Source organism: Pygocentrus nattereri, chromosome 8, assembly GCF_015220715.1.
Source record: "Pygocentrus nattereri isolate fPygNat1 chromosome 8, fPygNat1.pri, whole genome shotgun sequence".
Taxonomy (NCBI): Eukaryota; Metazoa; Chordata; class Actinopteri; order Characiformes; family Serrasalmidae; genus Pygocentrus; species Pygocentrus nattereri.
This window is the reverse complement of record NC_051218.1, coordinates 39,594,123-39,620,569: the sequence shown is the minus strand read 5'-3', so window position 1 is coordinate 39,620,569 and position 26,447 is coordinate 39,594,123. Positions and strand designations below refer to the sequence as shown.

The following is a 26,447-nucleotide window of genomic DNA, read 5'->3' as shown; positions in this document are numbered from 1 at the left end:
AAGCAGACAGCACACAACTGTGAACTGGCACTGATACACCTGGAGAAGAGGAAGAGCACGAGAGAGAGAGAGAGAGAGAGATATAAAGTGCATAAAGTGAGATGTATTATATATTTAATAGAGCTTTTTTGACAGACAGTGTGGTAGGGCATGGTGCCATCCATCCATCCATTTTCTAAGCCGCTTCTCCGTCAGGGTCGCGGGGGGATGCTGGAGCCTATCCCAGCAGTCTTCGGGTGGAAGGCAGGATACACCCTGGACAGGTTGCCAGTCCATCGCAGGGCAGACAGACAGACACAGACAGTCACTCACACACTCAAACCTAGGGCCAATTTAGCATGTCCAATTAGCCTGACTGCATGTTTTTGGACTGTGGGAGGAAACCGGAGAACCCGGAGGAAACCCACGCAGACACGGGGAGAACATGCAAACTCCACACAGAGAGGACCCTGGTCGCCCGGCCGGGGAATTGAACCCAGGCCCTCCTTGCTGTGAGGCGACAGCGCTACCCACCACGCCACCGTGCCGCCCGGCATGGTGCCATGCTGTATTTAATTTCTCTGTGGAAAAGCGCTATTATAACACTGAATCTAAAACATCTTAAAAACGTAATTACATGTAAAAATGATTAAACAAATACACCAAACACTACAAAAAATATCTAGGCTACAAATACAGTACAAACAATAAAATGACCTCATATACTGAGCATTCAAAAATCTGCATATTAATATCCATATGTTTTCATACTCAACCATAATATAATTTTTGCTTTATATTTTTGTATACTTCTATAAGGACCAACACCAATCACAGACAGGAGATGTTGCACAAAGATACATAGTTTCTAAGAGTTTTTAAGACAGAAAAGTCAACAACCTTAGCTGACAAAAATGGAGATATCTTCAGTGCCTAAACGGAGAACTACAGTGATAAGGCATCACTGCTGCTTTGTGTAATTTAACTAATTGAATTAACAAAAAATCAATTAATTTTATCCATTCTAAGATCTAACAAATTCATAATAATACAAATGTACTGTATGTTGCTTATATTTGATCATAACAGATAAAGGTACAGTACTCTGCGAAAGTCTTAGGCACTCAAAACACATTTTCAAAATCTGTTTATTTGTGTAGTTCGTGTTTATTTGCTGAGAAAAGTGTTAATATTTGAATTAACAAAATTTAAAGAATATTAATTAATAATGACTATGTATGTATGTGTGTGTGTATATATATAATTATATAATCATATAAATAATAAATAGTGATTTTATGGATGTTAGTGTGTTTGTTTAGCCATTTCCAAGCCTCTCCTCGAGGAAGCCCAGTATTATATGTAGTTAAAAAGCAGCTCCTGGTTTGACCAATCAGTGCATTAGTAAATAGTGCTCATGATGTAATTGATGATATTAACAAGTCTCTGTGAAGGTGTTAAGGAAAAATATGGACCCAAGATATTCTTAATTCTTGTTACTGTTTCTTGTTTTTGTGTTTATTTTAATTATGAATGACTTTATTCTAATGTATATTGTGATAAACTCACTGCTGAGGTAAACCGTTTAAAACCTTGCTTAGATGCCTAAAACTTTTGCACTGTACTGTATATGATATCATTATCAGTTCACATCATATGCATCTCCAACAATACATTACAAAAGTTATACACTCTATTTAAAGTTTAAACACATCAAAGAAAGAGTTACAGTCTATGCATTTGCTTCATTAGCTCCCATTCAAATTCAACTTTTATGGGTAGGAATTTATTTATATTCCTTTTTATTACACTTTTAATTTCTAGATTTTTTTACAGAACCAAAAACTTTTGCATTAATATTATAAATAGCAATGGTTTAATTAGTAGCCATTAATTAGTAAGCAGTAATTAATAGTAGACAATCGATTTGAACATGTCATAGTTAATGTTTACAACGTCAAAGTTTGATTTTTACTTGTGAAAACTGAATTACAAACCTAAGATAAAAGCAGTAGTTCTCAAACCACTGGCAGTCAATCAACACACAGGGTTAAAGCAAATATGTGAACCAGTCTGAGAACTACTGGATTATGATTTGAATAGAAACCATACTCTAGTCTGTAGGAGCTCATTCCAGAGTGTTTAGTGTCCTATATTCCCAAACAATCAGGCTGTACATCTCCATTTAAAAAAAAAAAAAACTCTGCATAAGTAAATAGTTCACACTCATTTACAGTGAAATGCTCTGTTCTAGAGTTCTACAGTGCTGGGGAAAGGAACCAGACGTCCACCTCTAAAAGCTCCCTCACAGAAAGTTATTACGTGAAATGGTTATGAATGCTCGGCCTGATGTCTGAGACACTGTTTTGCGGATGTTTTGTAATGAGCTTTTGGCCTAAAACACATTTTAATCCATCTACTTTCATCTATTCATAGTAGATGTACACATTAAAAGATGTGAGACAAAATAGTTACCAAAGAAAACTTATTTTTTCAGATTGACCGCTATTTTACCATCATCAACATTACATATAAAAACTCAGAAGACACGTGCAGGTTCACTGTTGGTTTTGGACAGTAAATAAAGTGGCTATATTTGTGTTTTAGACATTAGGACCCCTGGTTCCTAACACCAGCACTGTAAGTCGGTAAGCTTCTATACAATGAACCATAAACCACTCTGAATTACTCTGTACATCTCAAGACATTCTGAAAAATTAGTGGAACGCTTTTAACACAAGGCTCTGGGACCCTGGACCTTGGCAACATAGGTACACTCCCAATTGCAGTTTCCCTACAGGACAGGCCTACACTCCCTAGTAATCACCTGCCAGCAAGGAGACAACTGAATTCAGCTGTTCTGAGAGGTGGAGGCTGGAAACAGGATTTTGTGCCAGTCTAGTCTGTAAGTCACAGGTCTCACCTTGACTTTGTAGAACAGCGTCACAAAACTCTGCCCTGCTCTGCTGCCTCTGCAGCTGCTTCAACAGCAACGTCTCAAACTGCAGCATCTCTGATAAGACACATAAACACCACATCAGTTCAGAAGGAGTCAACGAGTCTGGAGCTGGCTTCCTATTCGAATTTTCCCGGTCCACCTTAAATGGCGCAGCAGTAACTGTCTGGACCCAGACACCTCAGAATGCAACTACTGCACCATTTAAGGTGGACCAAGCAAATTCGCAAAAGAAGCTGAGGAGCTCAGAAATCTAACCTATCAGTCAAGGCTGTGATGGTCCCTCTGCTCAGCACAACTTGTGAATTTCTACCTGTTACACAATTGTGAGTTTGAGAATTACACTTTTGGCGCCATTTAAGATATTTTAATGTACATTTCGCCTTTAGTAGTTAGATTAAGGCGGCTGTGATTACCAACCGAGCTAATTTGCTAATCAAAAATCCCGGTGTAGTTATTAGTTTAGCCTGTCAGCTAGCTGGAAGCCTCGCACACGTGCTTACTAAACACACTCACCTCTGCTGCTTTTCTGTGGCCCCTGCAAAAAAGTGAGTTTCTACTTCATTCACACACACCGTGACTCCCCCCGCTTCCTCCCTCTCCGCTGGGCTGAATCTGCCGCGACTGTGCATCTCTGCAGCTGCAGGGGTCTCACGCTGCCTGGCCGGAGTCGCAGCATCCTCACATAGACGCACACACGGGGTCATTCACGGCGTCGTTAAAACAATAAATCGATAAATCACATTTTTATTCTCAGTAGTGTTAATTACATATTGTTTTTTAACAAACAAACAATAAATAAATAAATAAACATATAAATACCAGTAATCATCTTTTTAGTGTCGCATAACACTGAGAAGCTGAGCCGCTAAGAAGCTGTTATTAAATGAGACCTTCTGCCCTCACAGTTCTTTTACACGCACAAAAATCCATTTAAAAGCGATTTCACTTTGTGTGTCGCGGTGGACGTGACATGCTTGATGATTCAATTAATGCAGGGGAAAAAATGTTAATAGTACAATTTTTTTCCTTATTAAATATACTGAGTTTTTGTATTATTATGATTATTATTTCTAAACGTGTTGTAGAGGATGCAGACTATTTTTCTGCATAAATTTACTTATTTATTTACTTACTTATTTATTTTTAAAACATGCATGCTTATGTGGATTTAAAGACTCAATTTTATCGCGAGTTCACGGCAGCCTGTGTAATATCGCAGGTACTCCAGCAGATGGCGGTGCGCCCACTGCAGCACCTTACATCGTTTAAAGTTTATACAAAACTACCCGAACACATCTTTTAACTAAGTACTGAACACATTATTGCCAACAGAATGACTCTCTAGAGCAGTCATTTCGAAGTGTGTAAATTCCCCAAAGTAGGAATTCTGATCTATGGTCAGGCCTCATCGGTCTATGTAGTCTATCAGTGGAGTTTTGCTGCTACGGGGTCACATTTGGGTCAAATGCTTCCTCACGCTGTACAATTGCACATATATGGGACAATGTTACTAAGGCACACCTGTTTACACGGGCTATTTCAATGCATCCCTGCATAAGGTTTTGTATGTTATTGTTAATGCATTTATATTTGCACACTACGTGTACGCCACGTGTGTATATAGTGTTTGCATACTAACTTCTAGTCTGGGAGGTAGTGCAGAGTAAGAATTTCATTGTGCGGTTTTACTGTCTGTTTCTCTGCACATATAACAATAAACTATTGAATCTATATTAAATGTTGGAAATGGTTGTGAAAATTTGATTGCAATTAGCCCCAAAAGCACTAGTGAAGTCAGGTTCAGTGTTGAATGATTAGCTCTGGATCACTCCAACAGGTTAGACAGCTGCACTAGTCAGGGCCCCAGAGCTTGACTACTAATTTCAGAGATCCCAGTGGCCCCTTTTCTGTCGGTCACCGAGGGCCCTAAATCACTAAATTCACCTCTGTGGATCAGCAAAGGGAGCACTTTAAAGTACCTGAAAGGAACCCTTTGGTCATGAACGGAGCAGATATACAGTGTGATTGAATGTATTTCCAGTAGGAAGCAGTAATGCTCCTCAGAGTGAGTTACCGCCATTAGCGAACAAGAAAAAGAAGAAGCTGCAAGGTCAGCTGATCAGACTCGTTAGCAGCGCTGGACTCGACTGAAGTCTCTGACCGGCAAAGACCATCAAGAAAACACCACAGGTATTGATTAAAATGCATATTTCTCACAAAGCTCGGCCATGTGGGTCTCATTCGCTTCCAGTGTTTTGTGCCGTTGAGAAAGCTTCGTTAACGGTTAGCTACTGTGTCAGCAGTTGGGTGGCTAGCGTTAGCAAAATTGCTTCTTTCTAGATGTTTCCATTATCACCAGCCACCTGCCTCTGACTTTTTTTGTTTCTGTTTATTGGCTTTGGGGCCAAATAAATGGGTATTGGTGAGCTTTCTTAATGGTAAACATGGAATATATACAGCAGAAATATGCATTTGTGGTTTAGAGTGTCAAGCCTCTCTGAAAACCAAGTTGTTAGTTAGCTTAGCCAACGTTAGCCAGCGCTGCTAACTTGCCGGTCACACTAGTTAGCTAGCTAGCTAGATACACCATCATCTTTGTTAGCTTTTTGGCTTAAACTAAAGCTCTTATCTGAAACATACAGGCGTAAAAATATATATTTTTTTATGTGTGCTGTGTTAATTCTCACTTAGTTGTATCGTCTGTTTAATGGGCGAGAAAACCGAAGACTAAATGACAAGCATGACGCTAAACCAGCTTCCTATTAGCCAGCTTCTTGTTCAATTTTCCCGTTCCACCTTAAATGGTGTAGCACGCTGGGAAATTCATACAAGAGGCTGGCGAATAGGAAGCCAACAATAAGCCTTGTTAAACAAGCTGTCAGTTCATGAGCTGGACGTGTGCTGACAGCTTTGTGTTTAGCCATCGGCTATTGTACGACTGTTAATGTGTGAGGTTTTTTTTGTTTATCACCATAATAAATATGACTAGTCTCTGAAGTTAGAATTTTTCCAAGAACAGCTAAAGACCTGTTCAATTGAAAACACCACTGCAGTGTCTCAGGTTAAAATAATTTATTTGTTTGATTACATTGTAGATTACATTGGTAGATTTTTTTTTTTTTTAGACATCATCTAAGTTTATCTCCATTGTGTCACTTTAGCTACATATGTGTTAAATTCTTTGGCCAAGACTGGATTTAATATTTTTGTTAATATTTAATGTTTATAATTTCTTCAGAGTGAAGATCAAAACTGTTTCTTGAAAGATGGCTGACACAGAGCAGCGGACGCCGCCGCAAACCGGGCCTGCGGTAAGTGGCACAAAATACTTGTCTGGCCTTATATTTTTGCTCATCTTGGTCCTTGGAAGTAGTCTTTGATTCTTTTAAAATCCTGATTTATCAGATGAAAAAGCCTAGTGATAGCCTAAATAACAAATCCTGTCTCCTTCTAAGAATGCAATATTAACATTGAGTTTTTTGTCTTGCAGCAATTCTTATTGAGTAACAAACTGGAGACAGCTATGTGGCTCTCACGTCTCTTTACAGTCTACTGCTCCATCATGTTTATTCTTCCTCTGCTTGGGTTAGTAATCTTGTCTAAACGTCGCCTTACTAAATATATCTGTTACCAGTGTTTAACAGCTTAAGAGAATGTTGAGGCAGTAGCAATAAAGCTTGATTACCTAATCCAATATTGAACTAATCCTATAATTGGTGAAAGCTGAAAGCTTGCTAAGTTACTCCTCATGTTTCTTGCAGACCCTTAGCAGCTGCAAATTTCTACCAGAGGGCACTCTTGGCCAATGCTTTGACCAGCGCTCTGCGTCTGCACCAAAGGTTGCCTCGTTTCCAGCTGAGCCGAGCATTTCTGGCCCAGGCTTTGCAGGAAGACAGCTGCCACTACCTCCTCTACTCACTCATCCTAGTCAATTCCTACCCCATCACCAGTATCCTTTTTTTGGAAAAGGCACATTATAAGCTCTAGCAGCAAAGAGAAGTAAATTGTGAAATATCTGTGAGTCGGTGTGAAAAGTCTGTCCTTAACTGAAATTTTCAGTGAGCATATTCCCTGTGTTCCTCTTCTCTCTGCTTCATGCCACAGCTTACACTAAGAAGGTTCTTGATGTAAGTGTCTTTAGTCATCACCTAGCCTACAAAAGGAGCTTTTGATCTTAGTATTGTAACATGCACACTGGTATGGTGGGAATAGATCTGTGGAAAACAATCATCATGATGTAATGAATTTTTTTTTATATATCTACTTTTTTTTTTTTTTTTTTTTACTTCAGACAATGGGGCCAAACAGTCTTCTGTTTGTGAGGAACTTCCTGAACAAGCTCACAGCCAATCAGCAAAACATCCTCAAGTTCATTGCCTGCAATGAGATTTTCCTGATGCCAGCCACTGTCTTCATGCTCTTCAGGTAAAGAGAAGATATGCATTTGTCTTGTTAATAGCACTGAGCTACAAATAAAACATCTGCTTGTGTCTATATTCTATGAAAAATGTCAAACATTTACTCAGATATACAGATAAATGAGCATATTTTTGTGTTAAACAGAATGTAAACAACCATGTGTTCCCTTTGTCAGTTAAGTAGTTAACCGTTACAATGTGATGCATATTAAACTATGTTTGATGTTTTTGTGGGAACTCTTGTTTGTGTTGACCTTGTTAATTATATTTGTATTCTGTTTGACACGCACAATTCAGTTGCGTGCGTTTTAGTATGATCTTACAAATGAGCTTTGCTTGATCGTTACAGTGGACAGGGCAGTCTGCTGCAGCCTTTTATTTACTACCGGTTCCTCACTTTGCGTTACTCCTCCAGACGAAATCCCTACTGTCGGTAAGTGTTCCCTTTTCTCACTCCCATTTTTATTCAATGTTTTGTTGCCCAGGAAATTAGAGGGCTGATTAATTGAAAATACAATAGCATTTATAAATGTCACAGTTACATAGTAGCATCATAAAATGTTTGCGGTCTTTTTTGTTAGGACCTTGTTCACAGAGTTGAGGATTTTGTTAGAGCATTTTGTGATGAAGCCTGCCTGCCCTGCCTTCTTCAGAAGAATGTGCCTCAACAGCATTGCCTTAATTAGCCGCCTGGCCCCGACGGGAGTCTAACCAGCCTGTTTCTGTATCAGCACCCACAGTCACACACTGGTGTATATACAAACACTCATACATACATGCACACACAGATACATACAAATACAAGCTCCTACAAAATGAGTAGGTAGGAGGGAGTTGCTCCAGGATAGAAGCAGGCTGAGAAAGTCTCTGAATAGTCAGAGATGGATCCCCTGCCATTGTCTTCTTCTGCATGGAATGCAGTTACAATTTTTGGAAAGACTCCACTAATAAGAGTGACTCTAAGACACAGGAAAGAAAGAGCGGAAACATCACACTAGATGACTTGCTGTTGCACCCAGCGCATGGTAAAGTCAGTACTGCTTTTTGGATAGTGGTTTTGAAAGATAATTTATAAACAGCTACTATGTATGTATGTTTTTCTTATGAGGTTGAATGAAAATATTTAAGCTTAACCTAGAGTAAATAATTGCTGAGTAGATATTGGTTATTAGATATCCCCATGGAGGGAAAGAGATTGTCATTATACATGTATTTGTTTGTTTCAGTGAACCATTTTTATGATTGTATAGTATGTTTGTCTTGAGCTGGTTTACCTCAATCTAAACGGTAACCTTTCATTTTAAAAGATCAGATCAAGATTGAGAACAATGCATAACTATTGCTTTAGACCCCCCCCCACTCAAGTTAATGGACCATCTCTCAGCATTTAAAGGTGATTAACCCTTTACCACCAAACCTGATCTTTAGTAGAACATTGCTTGCCTTGAATGTAATTTGTTCAAAGAGCATTTTTCATTTGTTCCCAGTTTAAAAATTGGCTATTCCCTTGCTTGTTTTGTTAACTACCATGTTTGTGTATGTGAATTCAATAAATGTAATTTAATTCAAGTAGGTTGTGTACTGTACCTTACTAGACAACTATTTATGTAGGTTTAGAAATAAGGGAAAGACGGTAGCATTGACACAGGCAACTTGAAGCATATGCAATTCTATAACCATTACAAGAAACATGGAAAATCCCTGCAGGCTTTTCACTCCCAAATTAAGTGACACTCAATGAATCAATTTCAATGGGCTGACTCGCATTAGAAGAGCCATACTGTGGACATATCCCAGTACAGCAGTTCAAGTATTAATGATCAATCAATAGTCAAGTAAATCTTGGACCCTGAAAACAGACAGTTGTAATAGATAGAGTACAGAAAGCACAAGTCCACTTATTATTCAGGGTTTAAGGCAAGTGCTCTCATGCCATTCAGAAGATCTTAATTGGCACTACATGCTTCCATTGTTGGCTAAATCACATCTCTGCTTCACAATTTTTGTCTGACCTTTTAGAATTAGAAAGAGTTGTAAATTTGCATTACTTGTGTATGCAAGTGTAAAGTGTACCACTAGAACCATAATCAAGTCAACCTTCAAAAGACTTCACACTCATGAGACAGCATTATGCACACCAGTGGCAGGGTTTATTTGTCATCTTGGGGGGCAAATCTTTAGATTGTAACGTGTAAAGACACCACTGGAGTCAGTTTCATTAAAAAAAAAAAAAAAAAAATTCAAAAACAGCTCAATTACCTTCTGTACAGAATCAAGGTACATCAAGCATAAAAACAGCAACCCTACAGGACTGCACAAAAATATACACGAAGCACTAATCTCACCACATACCCAATACAAAGGCTATGGTGTCCATTATTGGAGTTAAGGGCATGGGCAACATTTCAAGAATGTATACACAATTCCTGTTAGAGTCTGTAATCCAATAGTATAAAACCAAGCAGGGGCGTTAGTTCAATACCAGCTTCTTTGGGGGTTCGATGAGTGAAACTTCATGGTACCTTAGAAGAGAAAGTCACAGGTTAGACCAAAAATTCTTATTTCACAAGACAACACTGAGCAATGTGCATATCAGGCTTACTTTGAGCCTTTGTATTTCTCCCTGACTGACTGCTGTGCATGCTGGGCAGCATTGAGGTAGGTCTGATGTAGATCTTGGACACATGGCACCAGGTCTTCCAATGTATAGCCAGTCATCTCAATGAGAGCCTTTGACTGGGACATTGAACACAAAAAGCATGATTAGTGATGAGAATACATCCAAGTTACTGAATAAGTGTTACACTCGCATTTGTGCGACTTACCCATGAACCACCTGTGATTGTGTAATTTGCCAAAATAAAGGCTGCAGCAGCCGTTTGAGATGGAAGATACTTCAAGAACGGGTCAGAATCCACTAAACTCAACTCCCCAAGAAACTGAAAGAAAAGGACATGCATTTAGAAAACTAGGGGTAGAAAAGACAAAAAAGCTCCAAGTGACTTCACTCACCATTGACAAGCTCTCCACCTTATTTCCAACACGCTGCCGTAGGAAGTACTGGGTGAGAAACTGGTTGATCGTCGGTGCTGCCAGATCAAAAGAGAGGACTTTTAGCACCAGATGCTCCATTTTTAACACTTGTTTCTTTGTATAGGTGTCGTCAGTGATGTAAACGAATTCTGCCACCTCTGGAGGGTAGATCTCCTCAAATTTCCTGTAGTAAGATTGAAAGACCGTTAATGGCTGAAAACGGAGGGGGGGGGCGGCAAGAGAAGAGTAGAAAGAAGCTAAACTTACGATGCCAACAGCATCGCTGCTGTGCCAACAAGTTGCAGCTTTCCTCTCAGGACAGACATTGAGGACAGGAAGCGGTCAATGTAGTTCACTGCCAAATGTAGAGTCTCATTCTGGAGCTTGTATTCCTCGCCGACCTCCACCAGCCAGTCAACCAGGATGGCACGCATACTGTTTGTGATGTCTGGCTGTTTCCTCATATATCCCGCTTTTGGCCTACATTTAAGCTGAAGACACCAGAATTACTACAGACACCAGACACATACCACAAGTGCATGCTTCTGTATTCAAGACCCTTACCTCCATCTCCTTCAAATGTGCATGAATTTCACCAGCATAGTCAGCAACTTCATTTGCGTTCACTGGCCTCTCCTCACCCTCAATTACTGACATTTCCATTGGAGAATCTAAAAGAGACGCATCACCACAATATTCAAGACATTCCCAGAAGAGTACAGTACATGCTGGAAGTCACTTCACATACCAAAACTGAGGTCCATAGGTAGGTCAAGAGCAGCGAGGGGCTGCCTTAACCGTGTAACTGTGGGATTTAGTGTTAGTGGAGAGAAAGCCATAGTAGCTTTTTTAGTGGAGGCTTGTTTCTTTGTGCAGGCACCATCAGGTTCATCCACATGAATCTGAAAAGCAGGTTGCTTGACTGGGGGCTTCTCAGCATAGCTTTTGCCTTGGTCTTCTGATCTGCATGGCAGCGAATGGGATACATTGGCCTGGAAATGAGAACGAGGAAGATGAGTCTAGAATAGGAAGACAACAGTAACAGGCTGCATTAAAGCAACTAAGTTAAGTCACAACGAGGTAGATGACCAATTTATGCAGTCTAAAAGTCACTCACTCTAGCTTGTGTGCTAAACAGGTCATGTAACCTAGCTCGGTAGCCAACAAGTTGGCCAACTAGTAGGGAGAGATGGAAGCCCAGTGTAGCTGCTAAAATGGCGGTCTGGGACAATAAGGCAGGAAACCCGGGATATTTGAGAGGTAACTCACTAAACATAGTTGATGAAGGTCTGTAAGGTTAAGCTGCAAAAGAAAGCGATTAGTCTTCAAATAGCATCTAAATTTAAGCGTAAATTTAAGCCCAACACCGTCTAGCTGGCCGGTGCTAAGGAACCCTAACCTACTTGACAAATGTAGCTAGCTAGGTCAAGTTAGCCAAAAACAGCTAGCCAACACTGGATAACTAAAGTTTAAAAGTTTAAACTAAGTTAGCCAAGAGGTAAAACACGTCACTGACTTCAGCACCAAGAGGGAAACGTGACTTTAGAAATGCACCGTTAGTCAGTCCAAGATCGCAAGCTTTCCCTTGCTAAGTGTCTACGTTTTCCCGATCCACCTTAAATGGTGCAGCAGTTGCATTACTGAGCCTCAGGCGTGAGAATATAACTGCTGCACTATTTAAGGTGGAACGTTGAAGCTCAAAGAAGCCGATTTCAACCTCTTAAGTTAGCAACCGACCTGTTTATTGCCGCGCAGGGCGGGCTGCCGCCGTGGGTTGTTCTCCAGAACCCCCAACACAGTCCTGCCGGACGGCCTGGGGTTTATATTCTCCTGGTTCTCCAGCCTGTTTTTGGCGGCACCTCGCAGAGCGACCCGGTTCTCCTGGTTCCGAACTGAATCAGCTTCGCTGGTGTCGACCGCGCTTCCGTGCGAGGACATAGTGCAACGAGCTGGTCAAAAAAACTCGGCCTGCAAGCGATAAAGACAAAATTGCTGTTTTCTGATAAACTGATCTTCACGCAGCGTTATACCCGGCAGCTCTACGCGATGACCATAAGACACAGTTAACCTACATTAAGCGTCTGAATAAGAGCAGCCTAACCTACCGAGAGCGAAACAGAGCAGATTCGTTACTAAGCCAGGCAAAAACAACAGTCTGTAAAGCAGCGACGGCGTCTTACGAATGTGCCAAATGTAAACAACGCGCAACAAAGCCCAGAATGTGACTTAATTTAGAGAAAAGGCGCCATAATCTAGCGCAGCACCACCTAACACGCTTCACCCGGACCCCGTAAACCTCACCGCCGCTGCTCTGGGTTTGTTTCTCTCTCAGTTCAAGTAGCCCGCGACTATTGAAACCGACCAATCAGGAGGCGGCTCGGCGTAGCGTCACTAATCTACGGTAACCGGGAAGGACGAATCGCGAACCGTTGAGAACTCGGAGCAAGCGATTCATTGGCTCAGAGGAAATTTAAAAAAAGAGGAGAGATGGAGATGTGGACAAAGAGCATGTCTCAGACATTTCAAGTTCATAATGAGTATTATTGTTATTTTTATGATTATTAATATTTATCTATTTGTAAAAGAGGAGAGATGGAGATGTGGACAAAGAGCATGTCTCAGACATTTCAAGTTCATAATGAGTATTATTGTTATTTTTATAATTATTAATATTTATCTATTTGAAAAAGAGGAGAGATGGAGATGTGGACAAAGAGCATGTCTCAGACATTTCAAGTTCATAATGAGTATTATTGTTATTTTTATTATTTTTAATATTTATTTATTTGAAAAAGAGGAGAGATGGAGATGTGGACAAAGAGCATGTCTCAGACATTTCAAGTTCATAATGAGTATTATTGTTATTTTTATGATTATTAATATTTATTTATATAGCACACTTTCATGACAACTCAAGGTGCTTTACAGAAAACAAACCAAATGTAATTGATAAAAATACATCTAAAAAGTCTGAAGATTCCTCTTAAACAGAGAAAGACCGAGATATCCAATAGGCCTGAAGTTTAAATCAGAAAAATTAAATGCTTTTAAAAACCTTTTGAAGCGCTCAGCATAACAAAACTAATGGTATTTGTATATCACATATATATATATATATATAAGGTCCTATATATTGTGTGTAAATTTCATGATGAATGGATCAACAGAAATTATCTAAAATTACTTGGAAAAACGTCTGGTTCCATTGACTTACATTAACAGTAGAGTAAGTTTTTACTCGTTTTTAAATTTTGGAGATACAAGGTTTTGTTCTGATGACAGCGATATATGAGTGGTTATTTCTAAACCACTATATATATATATATATATGGTCCATTTATCATGACATTTACACACAATATATAGGACCTTATATATACTTTCAAGTCATGTCAAAATCTGAAAAACAAAAATAGAGATACAAGGTTTTGTTCCGACAACAGCGATATGTGTGTGTGTGTGTTTATATATATATATATATATATATATATATATATATATATATATATATATATATATATATGTATGTATACACACACACACATATATACAAATATATACACACACACGCATATATATATATATACACACACATATATACAAATATATATATATATAAATATATATCTTATATATATATATATATATATATATATATATATATATATATATATATATATATATTTCTCTGTTTAAGAGGAATCAAATGGTGAAGAATGGTGGAGAAATTTGATGCCAGCAACACAATTGAAAAAAGTTGTGACAGCGACATGTTTACCACTGTGTTGCATAACCTCTTCATTTAACAGCACTCTGTAAGCATTTGGCAACTGAGGAGACACTGCTGTATTTTTTTAAAGTTAAATGTTTTTAATTTAAATGTTTTAATTGCTGATTCTTGCTTGATATAGGATTTCAGCTGTTCAACAATTCAGGGTCTCCTTTGTTGTATATTTAGTTTCACAATGCACCAAATGTTTTCAATGCTGACAGGTCTGGAGTGCAGGCAGGCTAGTGTAGTGCCCAGACTCTTATACTAATGAGCTAGCATGAGTCAGTATATGTTGCTCTAAACCTTGCCATGTGCACTCCTGCACCCCTATACTATCACAGATGATGGCTGGGCTGATAACAATCCAAGGGCCTTCTCCTCCGTAGCCTGGAGGATGCGGCGTCTGTGATTTCTAAAAAGAATTTAAAATTTTGACTCATTGGACCACAGGACACTCCTCTGCCTTAGTCCATTTTAAATGAGCTCAGGCCCAGAGAAGGCGACAGTGTTTCTGGATCCTGTTTATATATGTTTTTTTCTTTGCATGGTAGAGTTTTAACTTGCATTTGTAGATGTAGTTATGAACTGAATTCACAGACAGTGTTTTTTATAAGTGTTCTTGAACCCATGCAGTGATTTCCACTACAGAATCGTGCCAGCCAATATTGGTTCTTGGCCTTGTCCCTTGATATTATGTACCATAGATCATGAAAAGCAAAAGTTCTTTATTTTAGGAGAAAAGTTGTTCTTCAATTGTTGCACTATTTGCTCATGCAGCCTTTCAGAGTGGTGAACCCCTCCTCATCTCTACTTCTGAAAGACTCAGCCTCTCTGGAATGTTCTTTTATACCAAGTCATATTACTGTATAGTCTTTTCTTACCCTGTTCCAACTTTTCTTTAACATTTTGCTAGCATTAAAATCAAAATGGATGCATACTTTTTAAAACACAGTACAACGTTTCAGTTTCAACTTTTTTTTCAATTAAATATAGGGTTTAAATGATTTGCACATCATTGCATTCTGTTTTTATTTACATTTTGCACAGCGTCCCAACTTTTTGGAAATGGGGTTGTAGCGTAGTCTTCAATTCTTTATTCTAAATGCACTCTCTCTAAAAGAGAAAAAGGAAATATAGTAAATTGGTGTATTATGTTGCAAAAGTAAAGAAAGCCCAATGGACAATAGAGCAATCCACAAATGGGCAGGGCAGGGCAGGAGACAGGGTGGATTTAGATATTATGGGAGATAGGAAGAGGAGACACTTAGAAAATGTCTTTTTCCATTTTCTTCAGTGCTTACTGGTGGATCTTTTGTAAGTTAACAAAATTTTAACTTTAATTTAAAATAAAAACGATGAGATGTACATTCAAAACATATGGTTTGCATGTCCCACATGACCTAATACTGTTCCATAACACTAGAGTCCATCCTACATAACATGCATGTTTTTTAATCACCTTCTCCTTCAGATCCCAGACTGAAATGAAATCTAAAACATGATAAATGATACTTTCATGAATATTCTTTTGTATGTTGCATGTTGTTGGGAATTTGTTTTACACATACAATTTCAAGCCTGTATTATGATTAAGAACATTTTTATTAGAGAAATAAACGTGTTTTTCCAACAAGGTATTTAATATCGCATCTGTTACTGTCTTCAGTTCTCTTTATATCTAAAATTGTTACAAATAGATATACAGTATTTTCGAATCCAACTTTTCAAATGTAGATTTTTAAAAATAATTTTGTCATTTTTGTATTTACAATTAATATTCTCTTAAATTTTCTTAAATATTTCTCTTAAATACGATTGAATGACACAGAAAAACTATAAAATAATGACTTGAAAAATTTATTGGACACAAATATGACCTTAGAGGAAAAGACAAAACTTAACAAATATGTCCAAGAAGATGGCACAGTACTCTCATCTCACTATCAATACATGATACAACACATCATCTATCTCAGTATAGCACTGATACTTTTGTACATGGAAAAGTTCTACAGCAAATAAATATCTGAGAAAACTATTTACAATAAAACAATTACAAGTAACCAACTGACTCTGACTTTTCTTTCCTTAAGCATCATTGAAAAAATCCATGAGAGAATTCAGGTCATAGTTGTCTAATATTTCAAGAAGCTGTGAAACCTTTGTTTTGACATTCTGTCCTTTAAATTTGAACTTGTCAATGAAGAGGTCGGTTATCATGCCTGCAGGAAGACCACAATAAATTCATTCGTTAGTTACATCTCTTCAAAAGATTTGAAGTCCACAAAAGTAAAAACATATAATTCATGCAAGAGTCATGGAAATAGCGTTACTATGTGTTTGATATTTTACATTTGATATAAATCCTATAAGATTAATCTCACATAACATACAGATGTTGCTCACCATACAGTCGTTCCAGGTGGGCTGGCTGTTTCTTGTATTCTTCTAAAAGACAGGCAGACTCATCGAGTATACTACGATACTCTGGAATCAGGAAATCTGCATTCCCTTCATGCACCTGCAGCTCCTAATCAACACATATACACAATACTGTGCATCAAACAAGCTTTAAATTTCATTTATAAAAAATGAAAAGCTTCAAAAGTTCATTTATAAATCCACATTGCAGGTTACCTTTAAAGCATCAATAAGCTGAACCTTCTTGGCCAACAAGAGCTGATATTCAAGCTTAGGATGAATCATCTTCAGCGTATGGCTTACAGAATCTTCGTTCACTTCTAAGGCAACAAATGAGAAAAAGAACACTATAGTAAAACTTTACATGTGAAATCAAATTACTTGAATAAAGTGATGTGCAAGATTTTGTGCACCCCTGATGAAATAATGTTTTATTGATTTTCTAATTCAATATAAGTTAACATTCTATATAGAGAACACACTTCTGCACATTTTATTGCAAAAATGATCCACACTAAAATGTGCACAAAAAGCATCTAAGTTGACTAGAGATATTCAAACATTTACATCACTGCTGTCGGGAAGAAAACCTTGTATCTCCATTTTTGTCGTTTTTCAGTTTTTGAAAATGCCTGTTGCCCTTTACATTGTACATAAATTTCATGAAGAATGGAACAAAAGAAACAGCTCAAAATGACTTGAATGAAAAATCTGGTTCCATTGACTTACATTAAAAGAGTATGTTTTCTCCTTCTCCTGTAAAGTTATCATTTTGGAGATATGAGGTTTAGTTCTGACAACAGCGATATATTAGTGGTTATTTCTAAACCTCTTCTAATCACAATATATTAGAATCACGTTCTTTAAAAAAATGTTTTTGTAAACTTCCCTAAACTGGGACAAATCTGTTGAAGAGCTTTTTGTCAGCAGTTAAACTTACCATAGGAAATGTTCAGGTTGATTTTGCGCTTGGTGGCCTCCTTAGAGAGGACATCTTTGAGGATGGATATAGTGGAAATGTTATCTGACTTAAAGTTCCCTTCACCTTTACTGAGAAGAAAAAAAAAACAGCCAAGTAAAATTAAAACTACATACAGCATAAAGTTGAAAGTAAACACATAAATTCATCAACCGCATACTTTTTTACCGATTTAATTGTACCAAAACAATCATATCAGATCATGGAAATCTGAAATTACAGAAGAATAGTAATCTAAATTAATAATAATAACAATACTAACAACAATGATAATACAATTTTACTTATATAGCACCATGAGCACTTTACAAATCAACAACAGAATGAATGGGACAAAAACAGGAGAATACAGGTGTTATTATAAAGCAATGAAAAAAATTCTACCATTAAGCTGAAAGGAAAATAAGAACACATCTTTGAGAAAACAGGGAACATAACATGTACCATACGGGAATGGCAGGCACAGCATTATGATTTGGATAGACTAAAGCAGAATGAGATGGATAGGACAGAAAAACTGGGATTTAACTGGGATTTGAAGGTGCCATAACACTGAAAGATCTGGCACCCATGGAAGAGAGATGAAACTTTGGAGCTGTGTGTGTGTATATATATATATATATATCTTTTTACTGAATTTCATATCAACAGAAAGTATTTGTAGTTCTGTAGCCATTAGCCATAGCAACTTTCACCATATTTTGACTGTTCTGTATGCTTTACACCAATGTTTCTTTTACACGCTTCAACTCAATAATAAGTTATTAATGTGCTGATTGGTTGGATCAGGTGTGTTGGAAGTGGAGAAAACATCTGGCCTTACCAGAAACACCTGGCCTTACCAGTAGCTGGCTTCAAGTTGTGTTCCCAGAAAAGTGTTTTGAAAGTAGAAGGTAATGTTTTCTCCTGCTGGGGTTTTCTCTGGCACCTCAGGCAGGCAGAACACAACCCATGAATGGATCTCCGCAAAGCTGAACTGGCCCACCAACCGCAGAGTGTTCATGGGTCTATAGACAGAACCAGACAAGAGCAATTTGATGTAATTCAGGTAATAAAACTGATGTCTGTGGTAACTGCAAGTGATGCTCACCTGTCCTGATCGATGCTGTGGGTCCTCTGATGGAGGGACAGTGGTTTGATTTGATACTGTCGGACCTGGCAGGTTTTGGGCTGCAGCCGTGGGGTTACGTAGGCCTGAAGAGTGCCATACTGACCCTCAATTGACCTCACCTGCAAATTAATGGAAAATATGCGGTAGCAGTCTTCACGCTAGGTTGTGCAGGAATGAATGCAAACTTGTTTAAATGTTCTATCTGCCAGTATCTAAATGGTGCTATCACTATCAGAGCTTTATATATTTGTCTGATCCTGACAGACTTAATTCATTAACTTTATTCTTCCTCCCTTGATTTATCACTTTATTTTTCTTTTCTCTACTTTTTTTCCACTTTAAAACTATTTTTAATGTGGCTTACTGGAGTCACCTACATGTGTCCAGGACAGTACAGTTTAGTGCAGCCAAATAGATGTTTATATTGAATTTGTTTGGCCAAAATATTTTGAGTTTATAATATATTGTATATATTGTTGAGCTAGGGTCATATATCGTTTGGCTCATGTTGGGTTTCAGGTCAAATCTTGAAGCATTAAAGCTTTAATCATTATTCACATATTTGTTATACTGCATTAAGAGAAGTCAGGGGAAAAATATGCAAGTGAAAAAGAATAATTTGGCAAAACTTTGACAGATAAGGCAAAAACCTATTTAGTTTTTAGTTAAGGTACATAATAAATGCTTATTCAGTAGCCTAAGTAATGCATCAGTTTACTATATTAGTGCATTATGAGAATAAATGACATATGACCTGTAACAAGACTGTGTTTACATTCAATAAAACTTTTACTGTACATTCAATATTTCTTCCTGACTTGACCACCATTGAGCTTCTTGATGTACAACGCTGTGCAATCCTCACCCTCAGATGCTGCTGCTGCCGCTGTATAATCATAAACTAATCAAATTAACCACTTTGTTTTTTCCCAACTTTGTACTATAATACTTTATACTAACAATGTTTGCTATCCGCTGTCGACCAGAGGCAGATGGGTTCCCCTTCTGAGTCTTGGTTCCTCTCAAAGTTTCTTCCTCTTTTAGGGAGTTTTTCCTTGCCACTGTTGCCACTGACTTGCTCATGGGGGCTTGGACCCGGATTTTTCTTTTTGTAATGCTGATTGTTCTGTAAAGCTACTTTGTGACAACACCTGTTGTAAAAAGTGCTATATAAATAAACTTTGCTTGCTTGCTTGCTTTCTTTATTACTGTAGCAAACACAAACATGTGTCCATGTAATTGAAGGAAAGTTTAATTAAAGTGGGGAAATAAAGATGATATTTGTTATGCTATGTTGACACCCCCCCCCCTTTCCTGTGCTTAACCAAATATCCATTTATTAACTCTTACAAAATACCCATTTCATATACATTAAAGCTGACCTTCACCATTTCAGTCTAATGGACACATCACCAGAGAGATCTCTTCCACTTCAGCAGAAAGCTCTACTACACTTAATTCCATGTACCATTTTCAATATTAAGAAGAATGTGCACTTTTTAAATTTACCTTAAGTTCCAGCCTTGTTGTGTTAGCCTGGCATCTGTAGGTGGCAAGCAGGAAATTTCCATTTGGCTATTGAGGAAAATGTGCAAACAGAAATCTTGTTGTAAACACATGTTAGAAAGCCCAAAGCCCAATTTCCTCATTACAGTACTGCTTGATTTGTGATGCATCATAAATGATGAAGACATAGTAGTACATTACCTCTGAATCACATTCGCTGAAGCTAACCACTGCTGAGTTTTTATCCACATCTAGGAGGTCTATTGGAACATCACTCTGTTAAAAAAAGAAACAATCACAAGGTTACAGCACAAAACAATGCAAATAATCTGTAAATGTTTAAAATTAAGATACTCAGAGATATTTAAAATGTTAACTTATGCTGACCTGTAGCAGCAGGTTGTCAATTGCGGTCTGAACCTCCAGCGTGAGGCTATAACTGGCATCGTCCTGGCACAGTGTGAACCTGTCATTGATGCTGAAGACGGGCACTGCAGACACGGCTGTGTTGGACTGAGAGCTCTGCTGGTACTTCTCCCGACCCTGCATTACCTTCACCTGTAACTGCTCCAACTCTGCCCTGCAAAGACACAACATGACACAACATTAGATATGAGGAGTGTAAATATGCATGCAAGGTGGTTCAAATGCATGGATTTTGTAAGAATTGATTTGAACTGACTATAATAATATTTAAGAAAGTATGAACTCACTCATTGTTGGCAAAAATTTAAATCATTGTATTTGCCTATATTCCACTGTCACTAAATTTGTAACATTTCAATAACACCAGGTTGCCCCTGTAAGTCCTTGCTGTTTGAATCCACCATACTGAATAGCACTGTGTAACAGCTGTAAAAAGCCTGACTGTGAAATTGCTTAAGATGGCACGTTGTCTCTCTGTACCTGAGAGCAGCCACTTTGGCCTGGGTCTCTCGGCTCATCTTCACCTCATCCCCTGGCCCTGCCTCCATCTGCTGCGGCTCTGTGGTGAGACCTGACACCCAACCTAGAAATGTCAGATCAAGAACAAGAAGAAGGCTCTTAGCTAAATTAACATAAATGACCTAAATGAGCTTACATGGTCAATAAGAACAAATGAACATATAAGGCAGAAAGTACAGTGTGTTCTAACAGTCAAAATGCCCAGTTGTGCAGCTAAAAGCTTTAGAAACACAACTGTACTATATACAGCTACACAAATAAATCATTTCTGTGAATTTGTATCTAAGGCGAAAACATGGAGTCTCTGACCTGTGTAGGTTGTTGTTAGAACCTCATCATATGACTCCTTTCCTACGCAACCCCCCTGGATTGATGTGACACTCTCAGACAAAACCTTGTGAACACAAAACAGTGATCATACAAAATCAAGCAGCAAGATTTGAATCACCAGGCAGCATTAATATGTTGCAAACACAGATTTCAATGTTTCCATTTCCTCGTCACACATACATTCTCAAAACGGAGTGTGGGTTCACCGGAGCTGTCCAATCCGTACACCTCTACTGTCCCGTCATCCCTGCCAACCAGAATGTCTTTCACACCATCACCCAGAATGTCAAATGTATCTATGCACAGCACCCCTTGAAAAGACAGGGATAAGAAAACAGTCAAGTCCTGGCTGCAAACCACCTACGGCTATTGAAACGTGTCCATGAGTTTTAGGCATTAAAAGGATCATTTTTGCATCTGCCTCAAGATCAAGACATAAGTAAGATTGAAAAATGTACGCAAGATCATTTCCCACCTCCTTTTTTCTTCTCATTGTCCACCTCCCATTTGGAGACTGGAGCTGAACTGGTTAACTGGACAAGTCCCAATTTTCCATCAGCTGTTCCATAAAGCACCTCTTCCCCATTCTTACCTAGACATAAAAGAGATATTGACAAAATATCATGTGTTTAAACTTTAGAGACATCTCCAACACTAATATTTAGGCATGATTTTGTAAATTTTTTCATTTTTCTACTTCAGACATAGAATTCATTACTTACCTCCATCTCTGTTGTGAAGCTCCAGCACAGATGGAGGTCCAGGGACTTCAAAATCATACAACAGCTCAGAGCCCTTTTGAGAATATGATGTATTAGGCAGAGTGAATGACTTTACAGAGCTAAAATACCAAAACAAGGTACTAATCTACTAATGAATTTACAAATACAGCAATTTGGCCCTTCTCAAAGTAGAGAAGTTGACAAATAATATAATATATCCTTGACCATGACCTATACATGATAAATGTAGCATTATTACCTGTAATATGCGAAGGACTCTGTCCTGACAGGCAAGAATAGGCACCGTACGACCCACTGTTTCCACAGGTAAACAAACAATGTCGTTGATTTTGTCTCCTGACAGGTAATAGTCCTGGTCTTTGCAGTCACAGTAGTGGTTGTAAATGTAGCTGGCACACACAAAAAGGTCTGCCCCAGAAACATGCCTGCCAACAGTATTTTAATGTTAACATTCAAGTCATATGATTCATTAACAATCGGCATAGGATGTAGAAATAATAACCTCACATGGCATTGATGCTTTCAGTCAGATTGGCCTCAAAAGAGAGAAACTGTTTTCCTTTTTTGGTGTAGCCCCTGACCTCAGAGCCAGAACACACAAAGATCTTCTCCTGTGGTGTGCCCAAAGCGCCTCCCAGCTCCAGCCTGGAGATCTTCTGCCCAGGGAGACTTTTGAAAACAGGCTGGACAAAGAAAAATACATGCAGGTCCATCTGCTTTCATCTCAGCTCAACAGTGGTGGATGGTGAAAAGAATTATCATCATAACTGCATATTTAGAAGGAGAAAGTGCATGAAATATGCATATTTTTAATACGCACAACTGCCTCGCCCTTTTTCATCCCAAAACAGTTTACTACGCCATCATGATCTGCAACAGCAACCTGAATGGAAGAACACAGGCAAATAAAACACAGCAGTTAAGAGGGAATTCAAACTGAAAAGTCTGCAACATTAGTCATTCGGAGTGGTTTATGTGTGAAGCATCGTTGCAGAGAAAGCCAGTAATTGGAACCAATCGCCTGCCTCTAAAAGCTATCTCACAGAAAATTATTACGTGAAATGGTTACAAATTCGCTGTCGAATGCCCGAGGCACTGTTTTATGATGGCTTTGTCCTTATCATATTTTCCCCTATTCCCATATCCCCATATATTTTTTTAATCTGTTCGTGGTGGAGGGGTACATGCAAGGTGTTGTAAGGTAAAATAGTCCACAAAGAAAAAACATTTTTCTAGATTTATTACTATTTTACCATCACCAATGTTCACATATAAAAACCTGTTGCAACCCCAGGTTCCTATCACCACCATTGTTAAAAAAACAATAAAACAAGCTAGGAAGCTTCTCTACAATGAACTATTTCATCTTAATAAAACCGCTGAATAAACCCACCTTTTGTGTTGCTTTTCGTCCCACTGCAGGAAGAAGTTTCATTGTTTTCTGAGACGTCACTCCAACCTTGAAAGACAAAAAGGAAAAGCAACTTAGGTTCAGCATTCCTGTTAATGTACCAGTCTGTTTATTTCATTACTGGCTTTGTATTCTGCACTATTCAAAAATATGGTTCTTCAAGAAGTAAGTAAAAGGAATGAGTTCTATATACAACCATTGCATGCTTAAATAGTTCTTTGCATAGAGAATGTGTTGTATATGGTCCTATCTAAAGCCTTTTTGTAAACTGTTCTATAAAGCACCAAAAAGGGTTCTGCTGTTGTTGCAATGTCAGGTTTGTTAACAGCCAGAGGAACTCTTTGGTGCTATACAGAACCATATACAACACATTTGAATTAATCTGAAGAACCAGTGCGCCACGCACAGAGACATTTAACTAAGCATGCAAATCATTCTACACAAAACTCAAATAGAACCATTCCCTTTACTGAAGAACCATCTTTTTTAAGTGTGTAAACGAACGGAATGTACTTGTTATCAGCACAGAAGCATTACAAAAAGGTACAAACCAAAGCATATACTAGTTTTGTGCAGCGAAAGAGTATTCTTACCTGGAGGTAATCAACATGGTTTAAACTGAGCTCCATCTTCTCTGCTCTGATCACAGTTCGTGAATAAATCACTAGCTTTTTGACCTGCGACTTCACAACGCTGTTTTACTGCTGCTCGATGCTAAATTCATGTACTTGTTGTTTCCAAGACCATAAACGACGGCGTTTTTGACGGTGTAAGATGGAAAGTCTCTCGCCACGGTGAGTGGATTAGCTCAGGGATTAACTGCTGCGGCTGACTCCTCGTCTTTTAGCCAGCTGGCGTTAGCTGAGATAGCTAAGCTAACTAACTACCTTCACATGCTAACGGGGTTCTCCCTTAAAAGAGAGCCAAAGTGACTAGCTAGATTTAATTAGGATTTATTAAAGACGGCATTCGTTTGTACGTGGCCTTTCGAGGCCACAAACCAGGAAAGAATGTCGACTTCTTAAAAAATAAATGCACTTCTAGCAATGCTAGCTAGCTAACTTGTTTTCTCAGATGCACCATGTTTGGAGCCACTGACGCACCCGGGGTTTCCATGGAGACGCCTTGCACGCGCTTCTTCAAATGAATGAATGAATGAATGAATTAATTAATTAATTAATACATAAACAATAAAAAGTATGAAAAATAAACGATTGTAACGCATTTTTGTACTATACATATTTTATTACAGGTTTAATAAAAATACACATACTACGAGTTTAAAGGGGTAAGTCCACCAAATTTTCTAAATTTCTGATCAACCAGTGGTTGTGATGTGACAGTCATTCGGACTGGTTTGACGTGAAATGCTTCAGTATAGAGAAACGTACAGTCTCAGATTTTTTTCCAGCAGAAATGCTGATAGAAACCAGGGGTCTCGATGTCTACAACACTGATACATAACCATTTTTCTCTATCCAAAACCACCAGTGAACCTACATGAGAATTTACATGTAATGTTGATGACAGTAGTGTTTTAGGCCAAAAATAAGTCATAAATCTGAAAAAAATATATTTTTTATAGGGACTCTTTTGCCCTGCATGTATCTCTCTGTATTGATTGGATTAAAATAAATTTATTTAAATACCCCTCAAGTTAACATTTTCTCGCAAAAATAAATAAAATAGTGTCTCAGAAATCAGGCTGAATATTTAGAGTCATTCTATGTTATCATTTTCTGTGAGGGAGCTTATAAGGAGGGAGCAATAAAGACTTCAGATGTCTGGGTCTTATCACCACCACTGTGAACAATTCCGACTCAGTAGGTTTCCCTAAAATAAAGCATTCCACATCAAACCACTCTGTATGTTATTGTTAACATGTAAAGCATTTAATTATGTAGAAATTTGGAAAAATCAATGGAGTTCCCCTTTTATGACTTTTATAGTGATATTTAGCCTAATTATAGGCAAATTTATGCAACAGAGCAGACAAAGGCAATATGCAATTATCATGCATATTAGCATCAATAAGGACAAAAAGCCTTTATCTGGCCTTGATGGTGCCGGGAACATTTTGTCAGTTCTGATATTGCACCAAACTCATGCGTGACGAAAGAGTCTATCAGATTCGGCTGAGCTCAGTGGCTCTCTAATAAAGCACTAAGATAGCTGTTTTGATATTCATTATGTTCTCCCTCTGCAAGCTGAGGCTTGATCTGATGGAGAATAAACATGTGCATGTGCGCACGTGTGTGTGTGCTCACTTTCCCCGGCTGAGAAGTCAGGGCAATGAATGTCCTTCAGCACCAGGGGAGGGGTCAGCACTCAGCAGCTGCAGAGAGAGCTTTGGAAAAGCAGTCTCATTCTGGTAGCAGCAGAGGAGACGCAAGACGTGCCTCCTCAAGGAGAAGAAGAGAAGAAGTCAGCGAGAAATTCACACAAGGAGGACGAATATGGAGATATCTCAGATGTTTCCAGATACTAAAACCTAAAATGGCTCTCTTTGGAGAAACCTCCTGAAGAACCAGGGCTTCTGCGTTCAAGTCTGTGGAACCTGATGCCTGCCCCAAAGAGGTTCCTGGTGGCTTCCACCTCTATGCCTCTTATGGTGGGATGGGGCTGGAACTTGAGTGTGTATCTCGGGATTCTTATGCTCCTACTGCTGATGATGGGGCTCCTGCTGTGGATGGTGCTGAAGCAGCTGAGGAACTCGGTGGGTAACAGTGCCCTGCACCCCTGTCGATCTTTCAGAGAGCCACACTTCGGACCCTGCAGGAGTCGTGATTTCTGAGACGCAGAAAAAGCTGTGGATTATTATTATTACGGAAATAAACTGG

General features: G+C 38.5%; 3 protein-coding genes across 4 annotated transcripts; 1 reads left to right on the top strand and 2 right to left on the bottom strand.

Moving 5' to 3' along the window:
• Nucleotides 1–4,993: 4,993 nt before the first annotated feature.
• Nucleotides 4,994–8,928, top strand: tmem33 (transmembrane protein 33). Its single transcript, XM_017691963.2, has 8 exons — nt 4,994–5,128; nt 6,177–6,249; nt 6,429–6,523; nt 6,700–6,887; nt 6,998–7,065; nt 7,230–7,363; nt 7,706–7,789; nt 7,938–8,928. The coding sequence occupies exons 2-8, from the start codon at nt 6,205–6,207 to the stop codon at nt 8,065–8,067; spliced, it is 744 nt and encodes a 247-aa protein (XP_017547452.1). The 5' UTR covers nt 4,994–5,128; nt 6,177–6,204; the 3' UTR covers nt 8,068–8,928.
• A 556-nt stretch (nt 8,929–9,484) lies between these two features.
• On the bottom strand, nt 9,485–12,711 carry ccna2 (cyclin A2). 2 transcript variants are annotated; one of them, XM_017691962.2, is made up of 9 exons: nt 12,657–12,711; nt 12,127–12,357; nt 11,138–11,381; nt 10,954–11,060; nt 10,657–10,880; nt 10,369–10,573; nt 10,182–10,295; nt 9,959–10,092; nt 9,485–9,878 (listed from the first exon to the last, which is right to left on the bottom strand). In XM_017691962.2, the coding sequence occupies exons 2-9, from the start codon at nt 12,325–12,327 to the stop codon at nt 9,827–9,829; spliced, it is 1,281 nt and encodes a 426-aa protein (XP_017547451.1). In that variant the 5' UTR covers nt 12,328–12,357; nt 12,657–12,711; the 3' UTR covers nt 9,485–9,826. The 2 variants fall into 2 exon arrangements, with proteins under 2 accessions (XP_017547451.1, XP_017547449.1); XM_017691960.2 differs by having other exon boundaries at nt 12,495–12,707.
• A 3,291-nt stretch (nt 12,712–16,002) lies between these two features.
• bbs7 (Bardet-Biedl syndrome 7) lies at nt 16,003–24,693 on the bottom strand. The gene is made up of 19 exons (XM_017691959.2): nt 24,201–24,693; nt 23,590–23,655; nt 23,017–23,079; nt 22,704–22,879; nt 22,435–22,621; nt 22,176–22,248; nt 21,929–22,045; nt 21,634–21,764; nt 21,433–21,517; nt 21,085–21,187; nt 20,566–20,758; nt 20,380–20,454; nt 20,182–20,247; nt 18,652–18,791; nt 18,404–18,568; nt 17,523–17,632; nt 16,799–16,902; nt 16,568–16,691; nt 16,003–16,383 (listed from the first exon to the last, which is right to left on the bottom strand). Exons 1-19 carry the CDS (start codon nt 24,234–24,236, stop codon nt 16,250–16,252), a joined length of 2,148 nt encoding a protein of 715 aa, XP_017547448.1. The 5' UTR covers nt 24,237–24,693; the 3' UTR covers nt 16,003–16,249.
• Nucleotides 24,694–26,447: the final 1,754 nt, after the last annotated feature.